Here is a 20,534-nt window from a genome sequence, read left to right as displayed (position 1 = left end):
TGAGTTTCAGGATTTTTAGCAGTGACTGGCTGCAGAAGTCATCACAAATTAAGAAGTGGGCGAAGTGGAAGCAAACAAAGGATATGTTATTTGAGAAGAATGTATGACCAAGAAGACATAAAACACAGCTGGTAATGAAAACAAGAAATGTCGACAATTAAGCTAAAATTAAATCAGAGCCCTTTGAGCCCCCACTGTAATACCTTAAATGATGGGGCTCTGCACACAAAAGATGAACTTAAAGCTCCTCAGCATCATTCAGTTTGAATAACCCAAGCTCAAGTATAACAGCTATTTATTAATTTATTTGTTTTTAAAAGAAGAAATTCTCACCTGCCACGGGAGTTGCGCCTGGCAGTGGCAGGCTGGCAGGCTGGGCACTGCCATTCACCATCTGGTACTTCATAGAGGGCCGGCCTCAGACAAAACAGGTGGAAGGCTTTATTACACTCGTCACACAAGATCAGCTTGTCATCCTCACCTGCAAGGAGATAAACTTGTACAGCACTGTAGGGAGTGGGGCAGTAGTCAGTGAGCTGTAAGGAAGAGCTGCTCAGCCTCAATTAACCCAATGGAAGAACAAACATTCTAGTACACTGCTACCCCATTTTAAAAAAACGCAGTCATCTTCTGAAAAAAAATGTAGCATTAACTAGACTATAGGTAATTTAGGGTTCAGGTCTTCTAACTTATATCCCCAAATACTCCGGGCTGGAAGACGACAGTTAACATTTACTAGGAGATAGCAAAAAATCAAGCAGTAGCAGGAGATTTTTGCTGCCCCTGTCCCACTAAGAAACGAATCTCCCATGAAGTATTACATTTTTTGCCCTTCCTCCTCCTCCCCGACGACACAAATGCTTCCCAACTCATATCTGATATGGTTCTCCTAAATCATTCGGTTTCCCTACATTTGAAAATACACCAAACCAATTTAAATGATAACTTCTCCTCTCCAACCTTCATTCTACATCAGTTTTTAGAGCAACTGAATGATTTTACATAGGTCTTTTCATCCTTGTAAAGTAAATCACAAAACAGCTTTAGCCACTGAGAAGTCAACCACTGGGGGGCTGTTAGCCATCTAGTTCCTTTTACACATAATGGGGCTCTAAAAGTTCTCAGCATTAAACAGTCCAAATGCTTCGCTCTGTAGGATGCCATGCCAGAAGGTCCAAACCCGACTATTCTTCACAACGTTCAAATACTGCCCTCTACTGGTAGCACCCACCTTACTTCATGGATGACTAAAATTAAAGAGATAATGAGAGATTTAAAATTTTAGTTAAAACTAATTTGTTCCCTATAGAAAATCTAAGAATTGGCGAGATCAACTGCTCTTATTTTATACTCAAAACTGAGGCACAAAGGGCCTGCTGTGATTTGCGAGCGTGTGACTTTAACGACTAGCACTTTATGGACTTTCAGGAGAAGGTAAAATCTGGCCCACCACCACCACATTTAAAAGTTGTGCACACAGAATTCTTGAGGGATAAAAGGTCTTGCAAATGGAAGTCCTAGTGCCTAATACACTCAGATAAGCAACTCTGATTTAAATATACCTTTCTTACGACAAACTTTGCATCTAGCATTTTCTGCTGACATATCCCATTTGATACAGGCATCAAGCATCCCAAGTAGAACATGCATTCTGGAAAAAGTCTGAGCTTCACGGATTGCTGTCTTCCATTTCTCCAGAGCAGATGCGACCTAAACAGAGACCAAACCAGGCCAGCATTACTACAATGACTTCAAAGACATGAAATGTGGATTTTTCACATAATACTGACAGTATACACAGAGAGAGGACTACAACTAGGTAAAGATACGAGAGCATCCTGATACATTCACCTCCTAGAGCTCCTCTGGTCTAACCCATTTATCTTACAGAAGAAACCAAGGCTCGGAAGGGTGGAAAAAAGTTGCCAGAGGTCACACAAAGAATTCAAGGAGGGGGAAATGACTAGAAACATGTCACTTCTAGTGAAATCAACTTAAAGATTCAGTATCATTTAAAAGCAGGAACATTTGTACTGTGTAAATAATGCTAGTATGCAACAATGTCATGTAGCTTGGTCAGTAAGATTATCAGTTTCTGCACTAATATGTACCATAATCCCAGATTATAGGGCCAAGAAATAGTAAATAGTATCTATAAAGCATTCTATAATTCTTAAAAGTATTAAGTACTGATATGAAATATTCTCTTGACTTTATCACCAACTTCTAACTTAAGTGAAATCTGTAAAGTCCCAGGGGTTGGCCTGATTTCATTCTGGGCAGTTACTCTCAGCATAATCCACACTGTCTCCACTCATCATCAGAAAATGCAAATTAATTTAGAATTAGCAAAGTAAAAGAGGATGGAGAAAAAAGTAATTAGGAATTTTCAACCCTCCCTCTATAAAATATACATTCTGAGGAGGAACAAAAATGCCATTTTAGGATAATTCATTTATTTGTATTGCTGTTTTATTAATTAAAAGGTGACTTTTGGGGATGTTTTCAAAGCACTAAAAAAGCCTAAACAATTAGGGTGAGCATCCATGTAAACAAATGCCATTATAGGGGACATCATTCTCAGACAGTCAGAAAATACAACAGAGCTGGACAAGGTAAAGCTTCGGCAGTATACCAGAAGCTGAGAGACTAGGTTATCTCACTCTCATCTACCTTGTGGAGGTCATACTGCTTAACTCAGTCATGACTGAACTAAAGTTAGCCATGCTGGCTACTTTTATTATACAACCTGGCTAGCTCTAGCTAACTGACAACAGCACTGCTTGGTTTCACTGCCCTGTCCTAGGCAAAAAGCCTATTTTAAGTAATAGTCTTCCTCCTTTAAGAAAGGCCTGTTATCCCTGAAAGGCCACAGCTCAATTTGAAATAGAGCTGCCAAGGGACAAAGACAGTTGAGCTACTTCTGAACCTGTAGTGTGAGAGTTCAGGGAGGGGACCAAAGGCTGTCTATTCTCTTTCCTATAGAAACAGAGAACCACTGAGAGCCTTGTGTGTATAAATTTATGAATAATGAGGATAAGTAACAAACACATCGAAAAAATCTATTTAAGAGGCTGCTAAAGTTCTAATGGAAACTGACTCATTCCTTACTCCAACCTGCAGTGAAGATATTTCAACATCTGCCTTTGAAATACAATTTCCTTCCTTCCCTTTTCAGAGCTCCTCAGTAGGATGTAAGATCTACAATCACAGGTGCCTTGCAGGTCTTCTCCCCTCATGTAATGGAGAGCTGACATACGGTACCACAGATTCTCTTACTGTAATAATTAATGCAAATCTCTTCATTCAGTGGAACATATATTTAAGAATTTCAGGTTTGGTTCCTAAAAGAGTGTTATTGAGAACACTCAATTAGCCAAGGAATGGTTAAAATGGGCTTTGCTGTCCTCTAGTGGACAGTCAGATGCACAAAAGCATTAAAAAAATCATCAGTTGGGCTTCCCTGGTGGTGCAGTGGTTGATGCAGAGGACACGGGTTCGTGCCCCGGTCTGGGAAGATCCCACATGCCGCGGAGCAGCTAGGCCCGTGAGCCATGGCCGCTGAGCCTGCATGTCCGGAGCCTGTGCTCCACAACGGGAGAGGCCACAACAGTGAGAGGCCCGCGTACCGCAAAAAAAAAAAAAAAAAAAACATCAGTATACAGTACTGCTTTTTACTTATTTCCTATAAATTATAAAATCTGAACACCCAGCACATGTGCCCTCATTAAAAGAAACAAACAAAAATCTGAAAGAGGGGCTTCCCTGGTGACGCAGGGGTTAAGAATCCGCCTGCCAATGCAGGGGACATGGGTTCAAGCCCTGGTCCGGAAAGATCCCACACGCCTCAGAGCAACTAAGCCCGTGTGCCACAACTACTAAGCCTGCGCTCTAGAGCCCATGAGCCACAACTACTGAAGCCCGTGCGCCCAGAGCCCGTGCTCCGCAACAAGAGAAGCCACTGCAGTGAGAAGCCCGCGCACCACAATGAAGAGTAGGTCCCGCTCGCCGCAACTAGAGAAAGTCCGCGCTCAGCAACAAAGACCCAACACAGACAAAAATAAATTTATATATATATATATATATATAAGAAAACTGGAAGAGATCTTGAGAATAAGCTTATTTAGCCTCATTTTAAAAACAGATTTACTGAGATATAATTTATATACTATCGATAACAAGTTCCCCCTGTAAAGTGTACAGTCAATGCCTTTTCATATATTTGCAGAGTTGTACAACTATCAACATAATCTTAATTTTAGAACACTTTCATCACCCAAAAAAGAAACCTTGTCATTCCCCATTCCCTACCCTAACCCACCACTTCCCCGGCCCTAGGCAACCACAATCTTCTTTTGCTTTATAGATTTACCTATTCTGACATTTCATATAACATGTGGCCTTTTGTGACTGGCTTCTTTTACTGAGCATAATGTTTTCTAGCTTCATCCACATCCCAGCATGTAACAGCACTTCACTCCATTTTAACTGCTGAGTAATACATCCATTTTGTTTATCCATTCATTAGTTGGCAGACATTTGGATTGTTTCTGCTTTTTGACTATGCTGAATAACAAACACTGCTATGAATGTCTGTGCACATGTGTGTAATGTTCATTTATTATTTTTCGTGAAAAGAAAGTTTGCCCAAGGTCTCACAGCAATTTAGGGCCAGGTCTCCCAATCCCCAATCCAACGCTCCTGGCATTATACAGTAGATCCTGTTTCATCCACTGAGTTATCCATCTAGACCAGCCTCGTCTCCAGCTAGCCTCTAATTTCGAGGGCGAAAACAATAGGCACTCAGATTTTAAAGAACATCTTAAGTATCCTCCCACTGCACAAAATTCCAGTCCAGAACATTAAAAACAAAACAAAAAAACCCCACCATATCGAAGACTTTTTAAAAACACAGGAACAGCAGCAAGATAAAGTTTTGACATACAACACGGTAGCATCAAGTAAATATTCTGTTTTGCAGTACTGCTGGGAAGCTGGACACACAACACTGATGAAAAAGTCAAATTCTTTAGCATATTTAAATGAAGTTGGGACCTAGTTAGAAGTGGTAGAAGTGCGTATAACAAAATCAAGGGGAAGCCACCTTATGTGCAAGTCACCATTAATCCCTTTACCTAACAGTAAAAAGGCAATATATATTGGCAAGAATATAATGAGGCTTCAGACCATATTCTTCCATAAAAGAACATTTAAAATGGAAAAACAGATAATCAGGGACAAATGCATCCAAAGCAAAAAGAGTCTAACAGAACCCAGGATTTGGCCAAATTATACGTCTTTCCCATTTAATGCAAGAAAATGAAATAAACATTAAATATTTGAAATAATTGACTATTACAAAAAGGGATTTGAGAGATAATCTACTTTTTCAAATAAGGAAACTGAAGCACAGATTAGGGACTGATATTAGCTCATGCAACAACCTAGTGCCAATTGAAAAAACCCTGGCCCATGCTAAGTGGAAACCTTCAAAGCAAAGGACAGTGGAAAATTTCAGAGCTGTGGCAAGGCTGACCTTCGGTGGGGAACTGCAGGGCATAATGCCATTTTAATGGAGAACATTGCTGAACTACTTAGTAGGCAGCCTAATTGATTTTCCAAGAAACCCTTCCATGTTTTCCATTTGTGTACTATGTGTCTGGGCCTCAAGGTTAAATCTGCAAAGTGCTCATATTTTCCTCCCCAATCAATCTAAGAATCGTCTCATATGACAAGCTAAAAAGAGGTTACTTCGCTATGGGGTTAAATACTAAAAAAGAACTTAAATGAGAACTCTACAGCTACTAGTTCCCAATGAGAAGAAAAATTTTATTGAGTCAAGAAATGGCAAGGAAAGATCACATCAAGAAAAATACTAGGACTTCCCTCGCGATTCAGTGGTTAAGACTTCGCCTTCCAATGCAGGGGGCCTGGGTTCCATCCCTGGTTGGGGAGCTAAGATCCCACATATCTCCCTGGCCAAAAATCCAAATCATAAAACAGTAGCAATATTGTAACAAATTCAATAAAGACTTTACCTGTGTGAAATCTCTGAGTCTATGCCATGAATTAATAGTTAAATGTTTATCTAACTGAATCTTAGTTCTCTACTTACCTCTGACCCAACATGTTCTTTCCTGTATCACATATCACTCTTGGCCTCAGGAAGAAACCCAGGGGGAACATGACAACTGTGTACAGCTACCAGAGGAGCTTTAGAGAGTAAACTCATTCTGTGTAAACTCAGGGCAAAACAAGGACCAGCTGTCAATGATGAGAAGGCAATTTCAGCTCAACCTAACATTATGTCCACCCCGCTTCCACAACCTAATTAATTTCTACTTGTTCTTCAAAAATCCAGCTGATAGATTCTCTTCTCTGGGAAGTTCTAAGCTGCCCTGGTATCCCTCACAGGAGAGCCAAGCACTGCTCTTTCTCAACATACTTGTCACTCTACTCCAACCATCTCTCACATTCAGAGTTCCTTGAGAGCAAGGACTTCCAGCTTCTACTTATGACCAAAACCCCCAGACTTTTGCACAATGACTGGCACAGGCAAGCCTTTACCAGATGTTTGTGAAAGAAAGGAAAGGAGGGAGGGAGGGAGGGAAGTCAAAAACAAGGGAAAGTATTCCACTGGATAATGGCTGGGACAGCTCCCTTAATGTAGTATTTTCAAATTCTTTTCTTCACAAGTAATCTTAAGCAGAAATCTAGTACACAAAACAGAAAAAAATGGAGCTGCTAATTATCCTAAAAAAGAAAAACCAGAGACAGCATAATGTTCATCAATAAGGAATTAGGATGTTAAAAAAACAAAACAAAACAACAACAACCAAAAAAACCCAAATACCAGGATGATCTATACGGACTGACAGAGCGAGAGGACAGATGCCTAAGATATGTTGATGAGTGAAAAACTGCAGAATATTATGCAGAGGGTTCCATTCTGTAAAAATCCAACAAAACTATCTTTGTATGTACACAGAAACACATCAAACTATTAAAGAGTGATGTCCTTGGGTGGTGTGTGTGTGTGGCAAAACTAAAATGGGAATTGTCTCATATCGTATCTACCTCTCACATTTGATTTACTTACAATGAGCTACTTCTAAAATTAAAAAACCCAGAAAACTGGATTATACACATACAAAAAAATGAAGTTGGACCCTTACCTTATACTATATACAAAAATTAACTCAAAATGGATCAAAGATCTAAATGTAAAAGCTCAGACTATAAAACCTGTAGAATAAAATACAGGAGGAAAGCTTCATGACATTGGATTTGACACCAACAGCAGAGGCAAAAAAAGAAAAAACAGGTAAGTTGAACTTCATCGAAGTTTAAAACTTTTTGCGTCAAAAGACACCATCAACAGAATGAAAAAGCAGGTAATTCCCCGGCAGTCCAGTTGTTAGGACTCCGCGTTTCCACTGCAGTGGGCACAGGTTCAATCCCTGGTCAGGGTACTAAAATCCCACGTGCTACTCGGCACGGCTAAAAAAAAAAAAAACTGAACAAGCAGCTCACGAAATGGGAGATTATATTTGCAAATCATGTATCTGATAAAGGATTAATATTCAGAACATATAAGGAACCCACACATCTCCCCACCCCACCCCCACAAAAAAATTTAAAAATAGCCAAATGACTCAGAAAGACATTTCCCCCAAAAGATGAGCAGCCAATAAGCACATGAAAAGATGCTCAACATAACCAATTACTAGGGAAATGTAAATCAAAACCACAAGGTAGGGCTTCCCTAGTGGCACAGTGGTTGAGAGTCTGCCTGCCAATGCAGGGGACAAGGGTTCAATCCCTGGTCCAGGAAGATCCCATGTGCCGCGGAGCAACTAAGGCTGTGAGCCACAACTACTGAGCCTGTGCTCTAGAGCCCAAGAGCCACAACTACTGAGCCTGCACGCCATAACTACTGAAGCCTGCGTGCCTAGAGCCCGTGCTCTGCAACAAGAGAAGCCACCATAAGAAGCCTGCGCACCGCAACAAAGAGTAGCCCCCGCTCGCTGCAACTAGAGAAAACCCACGCGCAGCAACGAAGACCCAACGCAGCCAAAAATAAATAAATAAAAAAAATAAAAATTAAAAAAAAGGTGGAAGTGACCCAAGTGTCCACCGATGGACCAATGAACAAAATATGGCCTATACACACAATGGAATATTATTCAGTCTTAAAAAGGAAGGAAATTCTGACAAATGCTACAATGTAGATAACTCTGAAGAAGTTAAATAAACCAGTCACAAAAGGACAAATACAGTATGATCCCACTTTATATGAGGTACCTAGAGTAGTCAAATTCATAGACAAAGAAAGAAAATGATGGTTGCCAGGGATTGGGTGGGTGAGATGGGTAGTTTAGTGTTTAAAGGGCATAGTTTTGCTTTGGGAAGATAAAAAAATTCTGCAGATGGATGGTAGTAATAGTTACAGAACAACGTGAATGTACTTAATGACATAGAACCATACATGTAAAAGTGGCTAAGTTGTTCATTATGTATATTTTACAATTCTTAAAAGTTTAAAAACCACCACCTTTTAAAAAAAGGAATTAGATCTGGTAAAGTGGAAGGGGGGACTCTGACACACTATCCAGCTCTACAGGCAGGGCTGTGCTCCACAGACCAGTTTGAAAACTACAACATTTGGAGAAAGCGATAAAGATCAAACACTGGCTAGGGAATAGTGCTTATGTAACTAAAAAGCATAGGGTTAGATAATTTTAAAACCAGATCACATACTTCTACGCAGTCATAAAACTACCTCTTCATTAGCTAAATACCTTTGCTTCCTCTGCTATTTTTTTCTCTTCATCCACCTCTTCAGTCTTTGCTGAATCTTCGCTTTGGAGTTTTCTTCTCTTTTGCTTGGGAGCCATGAAGCCTTGGAGAAATTTCTTTATGACACTGGCTTGAAGGGCAATCACACACTCGCCAAAATCCTTCAGTTTCTCTAGTGAGATCACCTACAGAAAAAGATTTAAAAACCAGACTGAGTAAAAGGCCAAGAGAAAGATGAAATAGACAATCCTCGATTAAATTCAAATCAACCTAGACCCAAATTGGTCACATAACATTAATTTAACTGGGTTCCTCAGTTCAATGGATGGCTTATGCATTTGAAAGTAGCCAACTACTTGGATTTCCCTGATGAAGGGATCCATGGGAGGCTGAAACTTGCTCTACTTAAAGGAAGTTACTGAACTCATTCATACACTCAGTGACTGAGTGCCTACTACGTGCAAATGACAGTCTCAAGGCAAAGAAAAACTGAGAAGGAAAGTAAAAATTTACCAACCTAACAGCTTACAACCTATAAGCCAGATAATACATTTTACATACTTGATCTCATCTAAGCCTCACATTTATTTTATGGATGAGGAAGCATAAACTAAATCACTTTGATCCAAATCATGCTCTTAAGGACTGAAACTACCTTCTCAGCCACACAACACATGCCAATTAAAAAAATACCATTTTAGGGGCTTCCCTGGCGGTGCAGTGGTTGAGAGTCCGCCTGCCGATGAAGGGGACGCGGGTTTGTGCCCCGGTCTGGGAGGATCCCACATATTGCGGAGCAGCTGGGCCCGTGAGCCATGGCCGCTGAGCCTGCACGTCCGGAGCCTGTGCTCCGCAACGGGAGGGGCCGCAACAGTGAGAGGCCCGCGTACCGCAAACAAAAACAAAAACAAAAAACCCCCCCACCATTTTATAACTACAAAGAGAAACAAAGAATGATGATAATCCAACGTTAGCAAGGTGTGGGCCCGGGTTTGGCACAAAGTAGGTTATTGATAGATATTTGCTAAATAAACAAAAAAGTAACTGTAATATTTGAAACAGGTGAAATTCTTTTGGTTGAGTAATTCCTAAAAAAAAATCTTTAAGAACAATAAAGATGTTTAAACCTTTTTCCCAGGTAATGTACCAAGAATTCATAACCAGACTAATGAAAAAAAGTTACATATATAAGATGCATATATAATTTGTTAATTCTAATAGCAAAGAAATAGAAATACAAAAGTCTGGCAGTAAAAGATTTACGATATCAACTCCATGTGTTATTATGTACCCCAAAGTGACATTAAAGATTAAAAGAAATGGAAAGTATTTATAAAATGAGGGAAAATTGGAGGGCAGTGGGAGGTTCAACTGCTCATAAAAATCACACAACTATTAACACACTGTTATAATGCAAATGAACAATTTGAAAAGACTCACAAATATTAATGTTTGGAGTTACGTGGACTTTATTATTTAAAATTAACAAAAAAATTTTTACAGTGATAACTCATGGACAGTGTTCTCCAATCTTTTCTCCAGCTTTGTTACCTAAAATCTAATGTGGAACACAGGGTCTCTTGAACTGTTTCACCTATAACACTTAAGGGTCCTTCTGAACAGTAAGCGATAAGACTACTAAAGTGCCTTCACTGAAATGTACCTGTTTAACAGCATGAGTGCTGCTGAACACAAGTATAACTAAGCTGATCAAGTATAGAGAATGAACAAAAGCAAGATACACAAATGTTTCATACCTTACAGCACAGGCATCACATGAGAATGGATAGGTACATGGGAATGGATAGGTTAAATAATGTTATATGAGTAAGACTCCAGGACTAGTTTTCATTCAACATAATAGAAAAGCTCTTTTTGAACAAAGGTTCTGAGCCAAATACTAGATTTTCCTGGATACCAGCAGAATATAACAAAGGAAAAGTATCATATGTACATAGAGAATTTAGGGTTCCACATGTGTCTTTCAAGACAAATGCAAATATGATTCCCAGGGTCATCTAGGAAAGTCAAGAACAATATCAGGGAACAATTCCAAATTGAGTTTCCATGAGTAACATTTCAAAGGGTGTTTTCCTTATATTCTTACCCGAGCTTCAAATTCTGATGTTTCTTCCACATAACCAAGTCCTCCCTTTTGTAACCTTGTTGCAACTTCAATGAGATCACTACGAAGGAAGTTTAAAAGCTCCTGGTTGCCATCACAGGATTTTAGACCCAAATTTGGCTTCCGGGCCAGATGAATAGAATGAATAATGTCCTGGTACCTAGAAAAGTTGAGGCAAAGGGGAGGAGGAATAAAGGAACTTTAAAAAATGGTCTATTAATTTCAATTACTTGAATGACATGTTTTATTTCTAGATGACTTATTTAGATCCTTTTCATCTCTCGTTTAATAGTCTCATGTTTCTCACACAAAATTTCAAATTTCTCTTATTCTTGATTCATTTAAAAAACACACATTTTGTTCTGTATATGGTAATTCCAGTATCTGAAGTATGTTTCTTTACCTAGCTCTCATTCATGGTAACTGGTTTGTGTGGTTTTTTTGGGGTGTTTATTGTTTTTTTTTACCAAGAGTTTCTTGATATTTTATCTGTGGAAATTCTTTGAGGCCTGGTTTGAAGTTATGCTCCTCCAAGGAGAGTGTGCATCTGCTTATGTTAGTTGCCAGAAATTGCTACCAACCGGAGACAAACTTTAAATCGTCTGCCTGGATTCTTCACAACACAGAAGAAACATGAATTTGAGCTGAAAACCTACACAAGGACCTTCAGAGTTCACTTTCACACTGAAGATTAACCTTCTGAGGTCACAGTAATAAAGACTCTAATAAGACTCTCTACCCTGGATTCGCCATAAGCTTCACTGTTGGCTTCTTACACCAAAAACTAATGTTCAAGGTCATCGAAGTCGAGTACTAAGTTCCCTTTTCATGCTTAATAATAAGGAGTTTTAATATTATTTTCCTCTGACTATACATTGTGTCTCACTGGTGTTCTTATAAAGGATTCTGCTTTCACTGCCTTCTACCACATAATTTTCCCTTTATTTTCTTCTTTGATCTAAGTGTTATCAAGACAGGACGATTCTGAATACAATTTTAATTCATTTATACATTAAGCAGTGGACCAAAACCAATGATGTACCCATTATCACTCTCAAAAGTGTCTCAAAATTGCAGAGTATGTACTGAACAGTATTTTCCTTCTCTCCTCAATTAAACCTAAATTCCAGCATGAAAGCATGCAGATATTAAAGGTGGTCTTAAGGCAAAACCTATCCCAGTTTTGATAGAAACAACTGCTAGAACAGGAGGGACACTAGCAAATCTAGACGGCACTGATATTGATGCTAATTTTGTAGGCAGGTTTTTTTGTGTGTGGTTTCTCTTGGAGATATAATTCACATAACATTAAACTCACCATTTTAAAGCCTATACTTTCAGTGGTTTTCACATTTTAGAAGCATCAAAACTACCTAATTCCAAAACATTTTCATCACTCCATAAAGAAATCCCATAAGGGTTAGCAGTCACTCTCAATTCTCCCCGTCCCTCATCCCCTGGCAACCACTAATCTATTTTCTGACTATAAATTTGCCTATTGTGGGGCTTCCCTGGTGGCACAGTGGTTGAGGGTCTGCCTGCCAATGCGGGAGACGCGGGTTCGTGCCCCGGTCCGGGAAGATCCCACATGCCGCGGAGCGGCTGGGCCCGTGGGCCATGGCCGCTGGGCCTGCGCGTCCAGAGCCTGTGCTCCGCAACGGGAGACGCCACAACAGTGAGAGGCCTGCGTACGGCCAAAAAAAAAAAAAAAATTTGCCTATTGTGGATGTCTCATATAAATGAAATCACACAATATGTGGCCTTTCTATGTCTGGCTTCTTTGACTCAGAAAAATGTTTGCCCACTTTCTAGGATATTTCATTACTTTGTTCCTTTTTATGGCTGAATTTATGGATATACCACATTTTGTTTATCCATTCATCAGTTGATGAATATTTAGGTTGTTTTCATTTTTGGTGCTACTTTGGATACCGACAGAATACTTCTGAATACCAACCAATGTGGAACTGCACTTACAAGGCTGCCTAACTACAATCAGGCTCTCAGTCTGGTGTATGGCGTGTTAGTCAATGATTAGTCCTGCTATCTTGTATATACATCGTTTAAAAGCATACTTTTCCAAACAAGCATGAGGTGTCCAGAAAATATCAAACAACGGGACTTCCCTGGTGGTCCAGTGGGTAAGACTCCATGCTCCCAATGCAGGGGGTCCAGGTTCGATCCCTGGTCGGGGAACTAGATCCTACACGCATGCCACTTAGTTCTAAGAAGCCTGCATGACACAACTAAAGATCCTGCATACCACAACTAAACAAGCCACAGCGAAGATCCCACGTGCAGCAACTAAGACCCCGCGCAGCCAAAATAAATAAATATTTTAAAAGAAAATACCGAACAACAAGAACATAAAAGAGTCACAGACTTTTAAAATTTTTACTTAAGCTTTTATGGATAAACAACAACAACAAAAAACCCCTCAGGTATGTATAATATCTAATGCTGAAGAGGAGATATGAGGAGCGAGATGAAAACCCTTACCTCTTCTCTAGTCTCTCTTTAAGCTGACTTTCTCTTATTCCCTGAGGGTGAAGGCAGTTTAGCAACTCATCCAGTTCCTTTTGACTATCACATAAAAACCTGTAGGGGCAAAAAAACAAAAACAAAAAACCAAAAAAACCCCCTGTTAACTCTGAAAAAAAAGGGAAGAATCAAACATTAAGAAAGGGATCTAGGATTGGTGGTGGGAGTTGGGAAAGCAGAATTCCAACCTTGCTCAGAAGTAGAACAATTTATTGTTTCCATGAGACCTAATGTTAACTTTATCTTAGGACACTGGAGCCACTGTTTCCTACTAAAACTTAATATGAGGGGACTTCCCTGGCGGTCCAGTGGTTAAGGCTCCGGGCTTCCACTTCAGGGGGCATGGGTTCGATCCCTGGTCGGGGAACTAAGATAAGATCCCACATACCGCTCAGAGCAGGCCCAAATAAATAAATAAACAAACAAACAAACATATAAATAAATAAAAAGTAATATGAGACAAATTTTATAAAGTAAATAGGCACACTTGTCCATATCCCTTTCACAGAGTAAAGTTATATCAAAAAATAAAAGACAAAAGGTCATTAAACTAAAGGTGATCACAGCTAAAGCAGTTAATGCGATCACAAAAGTAGAAGGGACCCTCTCAAAACCTAGCTCCCTGCCTAAAAGCAGGATAGATACAAAGGAAGATTAATGGCTATATTTACAATTCCTTTTCTTTAATAAAGATGAAAATTCTAAATACTTCTATTGCCAAGCAGACTGAAAGGCATTTCCAATGCTATGTAAGATCTATCATATAACATACAAAGTTACATTACAAGGAAAAAATAAAATTCTAAACCTTAAAGCAAACAGATATATTCTTATAAAAAAATCAAGTCTGCTTTTAAAGCAACGAGCTTACAGATCCAAGAAATCAAAATCACACAAAATGCTCTTAATAGATAATCACTAACTCACTGGGTTTCACTATATAAATTATTTTCTTAACATTGAAAAAGAAAAAGAAAGAGCAACCAGATGAATGCTCACATTACCATAGATTCTGTCCCTGTTTGGGTATAGTGGTCTCTACAGCAATTTCTGTAGCTGGTCCATGTTGTGTGTTCATGCTTACATTTTTGCCTAGGTTTGCTTTCTTACCTAAGAAAAATTTATACATTAGGCTGAATATAGTACATACTCAATTCCTAGTTTCAAACCTAAGCAGTACACAGTGCAAATTCAACAACCAATAACCCATATGCTGCCTATTAAATATATCCACAGGCACAACAGATGCTAATTTCTCTTAAACATCTTACATACAGCACATCATCTGAGACAATTGCTCTCTATACAGCTGAACAGGCAAAGTTTAAGACTATTACAAGTTATTGCAATAGAATGGAGAGAGATGACTAAATGTCTCAGAGCAAATAAATAATCTGTTCCTTGTACGTGATGCTTAGCACAAAGGCATCTGTGGTGAAGCAGACACAACTGAAATATATAAACTACTACAAACTTACCCCTGGAGGCTTCAAATGTCAAATATGATTAGCTTTTTTGTAAACCATCTCCTGTATACTAATATATGACATTACTATAGATAGATCTTAAGCCTGTATTTGAGGCCTTACCTAATTCTACAATTGGTTCTCTCCCCTACTCCCCTTCTCTCCCCTTTAACCTGCAGCACCTTCCCTGCAATACTAACACATAACCTTGTTTAGTCTTTTCAGGCAGGTAATTCTGAAGAAACTCTGCCATGCTGGAACTAGAAAACATGAAGGAACAACATCCACCAGGATGCTCTAGAAGTGAAGGGATGTAGATGCCAGTCTTCTCCTGAGAGCTGTAACTGTGTGGACCTGATTTCTGAAAATAGCCATTAAGCTTTTGAGACACATAAAATCACAGTCCTTCATCCCACTGGAATCTCTCTCAAGTCTGAAGATCCTAACTTCGTATTTACTGCCCTCACCTGGTTATTTACAAAGTCTATCAAAACTAGACTTTTCTACTAAGTACTACAATCTAACAAATAACATAATTCAACAAGAAAATGCCTTAAATTGGAAGTTTTGGGCTATATACTAATTTCCTTATTTAATGATTCTGTGAGTTTAAAAGTTTGGGTTATGAGTTTCTCTAAAATGAAAGAAAACTACTTTTTGAGAAGCAATTTTCATTAGGTTATATAAAGTACAGCTGGAAGGAAGCTTATGTATCATCTAACGCAATGGTTCGCAACAGAAAGCCATGCTGCCTCCTAGGGAACATTTGGCAATATCTGGTGACATCTGGTTATCACTAATGGCATCCAGTGGGTAGAGGCCAGGGATGCTAAATAACTTACAACATGTAGGACAACCCCCCACTACAAAGAATTATCTGGCCCAAAATGTCAACAACAGTGAGGCTGAGAAAACTTGATCTAACCTAACCATCTGGTATTTTTAAATGAAAATTTTTTCTTTTAATTTTTTCTTGGGGGGAAAAAAATATATACACACACACACACTCACACACAACTCACATACACACACGCACATCTATGTATAGGTCAAGAAAGACTATATACACACAAATATCTATATTTAGAAAAGTGCACTTTTCTATTTTACAAACTGAACATACTCATGTAACCAGAACCCAAGTCAAGAAGAAGAACATTATCAGTGCCCCTTATGACCCTTCTCAGTCACTTATTTCTAGTTATATATTTGCTGTGTCTCTCCTCACTAGAATTTTAGTTAATTGACATTCAGGACCTTTTATGTCTTGTTTGCCATCTTGTATCACAGCACATGAAAAACTGGTTGGCAAATAAGAGATGCTCCATAAATATTAAATAAATGAATTTTTAAAGTGGAGGAAAAAGACACATAACCACCTTCTTGGCCCCTTACCTCAATTCCAGCCCTTGAAGTACCTACAAAGAGACTTCAAAGGAACAAAGTTTGAAAACTACTTGTATAAATCTAATACCCAAATATCCTAATATTCAAGTTCTTTATCTTTTCATGCTATGCCTGGAACAAAGTCGATAATCAAATGTTAAGTTTCCTTCCTTCTGCTATGCATTTCACATCTTCCCACTTCACTCAAATAAATCTACCTAAGAAGGCAATAAAGAAATTTAGAAAGTAAAAAAAAGTGACAGAGGAAAGACAGTCTTAATATTGACCCTACTTGAGCAGGGTAAACTAACTAATAGATATACATACTACGGGGACAGTAATCCTCATCAGGAGAGTCTGCATGGTCTTTTCGGTGATGGCTGAATCGGTAGTCAATGCTGTCATGTACCCAGCCTTTCTCAATGAACAAACCTGGAACTTCATCTGAGAAGAGCCAGTATCTACAAATCACAACCACATATTAATGTGTTAGTGAAAGATCATGAGCACAGGATGACTTCATTGTTGAGGAAGATGATTACAGAATATCACTGAACGTTCAGCAGATACAAATCCTAAAGTAAAGCACAGAATACTAAAATTTTGGGAATTTGAGATTCATTTATTATCTGTAATTTTTATAACTTCTAATATTTCACTACTTTAGGTTCCACACAATGTATGCATTTAAAATATCTTACCATTTTTAAAGACTTCTATTAGGATTACATTTCTCCTATCACCATAATTTAAGCTTCATATCTGTGGTATCTTTGAGGACAGGGTCATGTCTTTAACTTCATAACCCTAGCATTTGGCACAGTAAATATTCAAATAAATGTGTGATGAGCAATTCTGTTTCCAATATCCACGAACAGGGAAGCTTGTCTAGTCTTAGTACAAACTAGCAACAATATAGCAGCCCTAAAAGATGATAAAAATTAAGTTTAATAACTCACCTATTATGGTTTCGATCTGTACCAATTGGAGTCCTACGCATGACTAGTTTTGCTTTGGCAATTCCTTCCTGGAAAGCCTTCTCAGCAGCTGCTTTGTGCTTTCGTATTCGTTCTTCTTCAGCTTCACGTTCTAGTTTCACTGTTAAAGATAAAATGAATCAATTAAGTTTTTTCCTAGTAAATTTTACTCTTACAAATTTAAATAAGATATGGAGTGAAACGTGCCTGGTATTAAGTAGAAATCTTTGTTTCCTTCTCCTAATTCTAAACTGTTATAAGAAATAATGTGTAAGGCAGCAATTTCTATCTGATCCTTCTATGTTCTTTGAATTTTGGTGATGTCTCAGCCATCAACTCAGTGCAAAATCTTTTCTCTCCAAAATTTAACTTATTAGTCTTATAATAAATTAATTTTATTTTATTGATAATTAATTTTAAATGTAAAGTTAAAATAGTCCTTAAACGGAATTAACTGAAACATTTTCTGACAGGACCAGCCACAGGATCCTCAAAATGATCAGGATGACTAAAACCAAAATAGCTATTTCAAAATAAGACATATTTCAGTCCTGAGGAATTTAGAAAAAGGAGTGAGAAAGCAAGGGCACAGAAGCATCAGCAGATAATAGTAATTATTGCTTCTTTAATACTATTCTTTGAGTTATTCAGCAAGTTGCTACTGTTAATGATGAAAAAAAAGTTTTAGTCAATTTATTTCTGATCATTCATTTAATAAGTTTATTCTACCCAGATAGAAATTTCCCTCAATAATGAAAGACACCCAGGAATCTTTCCTTTTAAGTTTTTCCACAACTGTCACAAATTTTGATACTGTAAGTAAAGGGCACTGCTATTTACAATGCCAGCAATTTTACTGCTGGTACTCTATTGATGACAACATCCACAATGTAGCGAGAATCTGGAAAATGCATCAGTCTACAGATGTTACTTAAAAATTTAAGTCAAATTTCATCTATTTAAAACCAATATGGGGGAATTCCCTGACAGTTCAGTGGTTAGGACTCAGTGCTTTCACTGCTCTGGGCCCAGGTTCAATCCCTGGTCAAGTAACTACGATCTCGCAAGCTGCACAGTGCGGACAAAAACCAAAACAGAACGGTATGGTATTGGTTACTTTTAATAAATGGTTTTCTAGCCTGAATAGAGTTGTACGTTTGAAACAGTGATTACAGTAGAAATCAGTACAAAGGTCAATGACAAAAAGAGTAATGGCCAAATCACAATAAAGGAAAAGCTCCTTCTCTTGCAGGTACAAACAAACAAAAAAAAATCTAGGGAAAGTCATCAAAAAAAAAAGACCAAATTTAGTTCCAGAGGTTACAGCACTGAGCTAGACATCAAAAGACCTGAACTCTAATTCAAATACTATCCTTGGCAAAGTATTGATATTTATTACATATTTTATAATTACATTACAGGGACTTCCCTGGTGGTCCAGTGGTTAAGAATTCACCTTCCAATGCAGGAGACGTAGGTTCAATCCCTGGTTGGGGAACTAAGATTCCACATGCCACAGGGCGACTAGGCCGGCGTGCCGCAACTACTGAGCCCATGTGCTCTAGAGCCCATGTGCCACAATTAGAGAGAAGCCCGAGTGCCACTACTAGAGAAGCCAGAGCGACACAATGAAGATCCCACGTACCACAACTAAGACCCGACGCAGCCAAATAAATAAATAAAATTTAAATATATGTATAATTATATTATATATTTATAATATTCTGTTTCTTGTTTCTCTATATCAATAATCAACTTATTTCTGGCTTCTCAATTCTATTCAAGACACTGTGGTATTGGTGTAAAGACACACATAGCCAGAAATAAGTTGATGTGTCTATAGTCAAATTAACTCAAAATGAATCAAAGACCTAAATGTAAGAGCTAAAACTCTTAAGACTTTTAGAAGAATACACAGGAGTAAATTTTCATGACCTTGGATTTGGCAGCAGATTCTTGGATTTGACACCAAAACCACAACCAACCAAAGAAAAAATAATAATAAATTGGATGTCATCAAAATTTTAAAAATTTGTGCTTCAATGGACACCATCAAGAAAGTAAAAAGGGGCTTCCCTGGCAGCACAGTGGTTGAGAGTCCGCCTGCCAATGCAGGGGACACGGGTTTGTGCCCCGGTCTAGGAAGATCCCACATGCCGCAGAGCGGCTAGACCCATGAGCCATGGCCGCTGAGCCTGCGCATCCGTAGCCTGTGCTTCACAACGGGAGAGGCCACAACAGTGAGAGGCCCGCGTACCGCAAAAAAAAAGAAAAAGTAAAAAGACAACAAACACACAAAATGGGCGAAAATGTTTTTGGATCATGTATCTTAAGGGATTTGTATCTAGAATATATAAAGACCCCTTGTAATTCAATAATAAAAAGAAAGGGGCTTCCCTGGTGGCGCAGTGGTTAAGAATCTGCCTGCCAATGCAGGGGACGTGGGCTCGTGCCCCAGTCCGGGAAGATCCCACATGCCGCGGAGCGGCTGGGCCCGTGAGCCATGGCCGCTGGGCCTGCGCGTCTGGAGCCTGTGCTCCGCAACGGGAGAGGCCACAACAGTGAGAGGCCCGTGTACCACAAAAAAAAAAAAAAAAAAAAAAAAAAAGACAAATAACCCAATTTGAAAATGGGCAAAAGATCTGAATTAATATCCTCCGAAGAAGATATACAAAAGACAAATAGGCACAAGAGAAGATGACATCATTAGTCATCAAGGAAATGCGTATCAAAACCACAATGAGATACCAATTCACAATCACTAGAATGGCTACAATCAGAATCATAGAATAACAAGCTTTGGCAAAGATGCAGACAAGTGGAGAAATTACAACCCTCATTTACTACTGGTAGGAATGTAAAATTGTGCAGCCACTTTGAAAAACAGTCTAGGACTTCCTCAGTTAAACATAGTTACCATATGATCCAGCAGATCCATCCCTAGGTATATATACCCATGAGAAATGAAAACATACGTCCACACAAAAACTTGTACACCAATGCTTGTAGCAGCATTATTCATAATAGCCAAAAATGATTAAACCAAACCAAACGTTCATCAACTGATAAATGGATAAAAACAAAATGTGACATATCCAAACAATGGAATAATATTCAGCCATAAAAAGGAATTAAGTACTGAGACATGCTACAGCCTGAACCTTGAAAACATGGTAAGTGAAAGAAGCCAGTCACAAGAGACTACATACTTATTATACAGCTCCACTGATATGATGTATC

At 38.7% G+C, this 20,534-nt stretch overlaps 1 protein-coding gene across 1 annotated transcript in view; it reads right to left on the bottom strand.

Moving 5' to 3' along the window:
- BAZ1B (bromodomain adjacent to zinc finger domain 1B) overlaps positions 1 to 20,534 on the bottom strand; it is a 64,522-nt gene that overhangs the window by 6,278 nt on the left and 37,710 nt on the right. The window contains exons 8-15 of the mRNA XM_060125256.1: positions 17,277 to 17,415; positions 16,645 to 16,778; positions 14,470 to 14,575; positions 13,424 to 13,522; positions 10,907 to 11,084; positions 8,802 to 8,984; positions 1,563 to 1,710; positions 334 to 481 (exon numbers count right to left, since the gene is read on the bottom strand). Coding sequence (XP_059981239.1) covers positions 334 to 481; positions 1,563 to 1,710; positions 8,802 to 8,984; positions 10,907 to 11,084; positions 13,424 to 13,522; positions 14,470 to 14,575; positions 16,645 to 16,778; positions 17,277 to 17,415 — 1,135 coding nt within the window. The remainder of the gene's footprint in view (positions 1 to 333; positions 482 to 1,562; positions 1,711 to 8,801; positions 8,985 to 10,906; positions 11,085 to 13,423; positions 13,523 to 14,469; positions 14,576 to 16,644; positions 16,779 to 17,276; positions 17,416 to 20,534) is intronic.

The sequence above is a fragment of the Lagenorhynchus albirostris genome, chromosome 15 (genome assembly GCF_949774975.1).
Source record: "Lagenorhynchus albirostris chromosome 15, mLagAlb1.1, whole genome shotgun sequence".
NCBI lineage: Eukaryota > Metazoa > Chordata > Mammalia > Artiodactyla > Delphinidae > Lagenorhynchus > Lagenorhynchus albirostris.
This window is presented reverse-complemented; position numbering and strand designations above follow the sequence as displayed.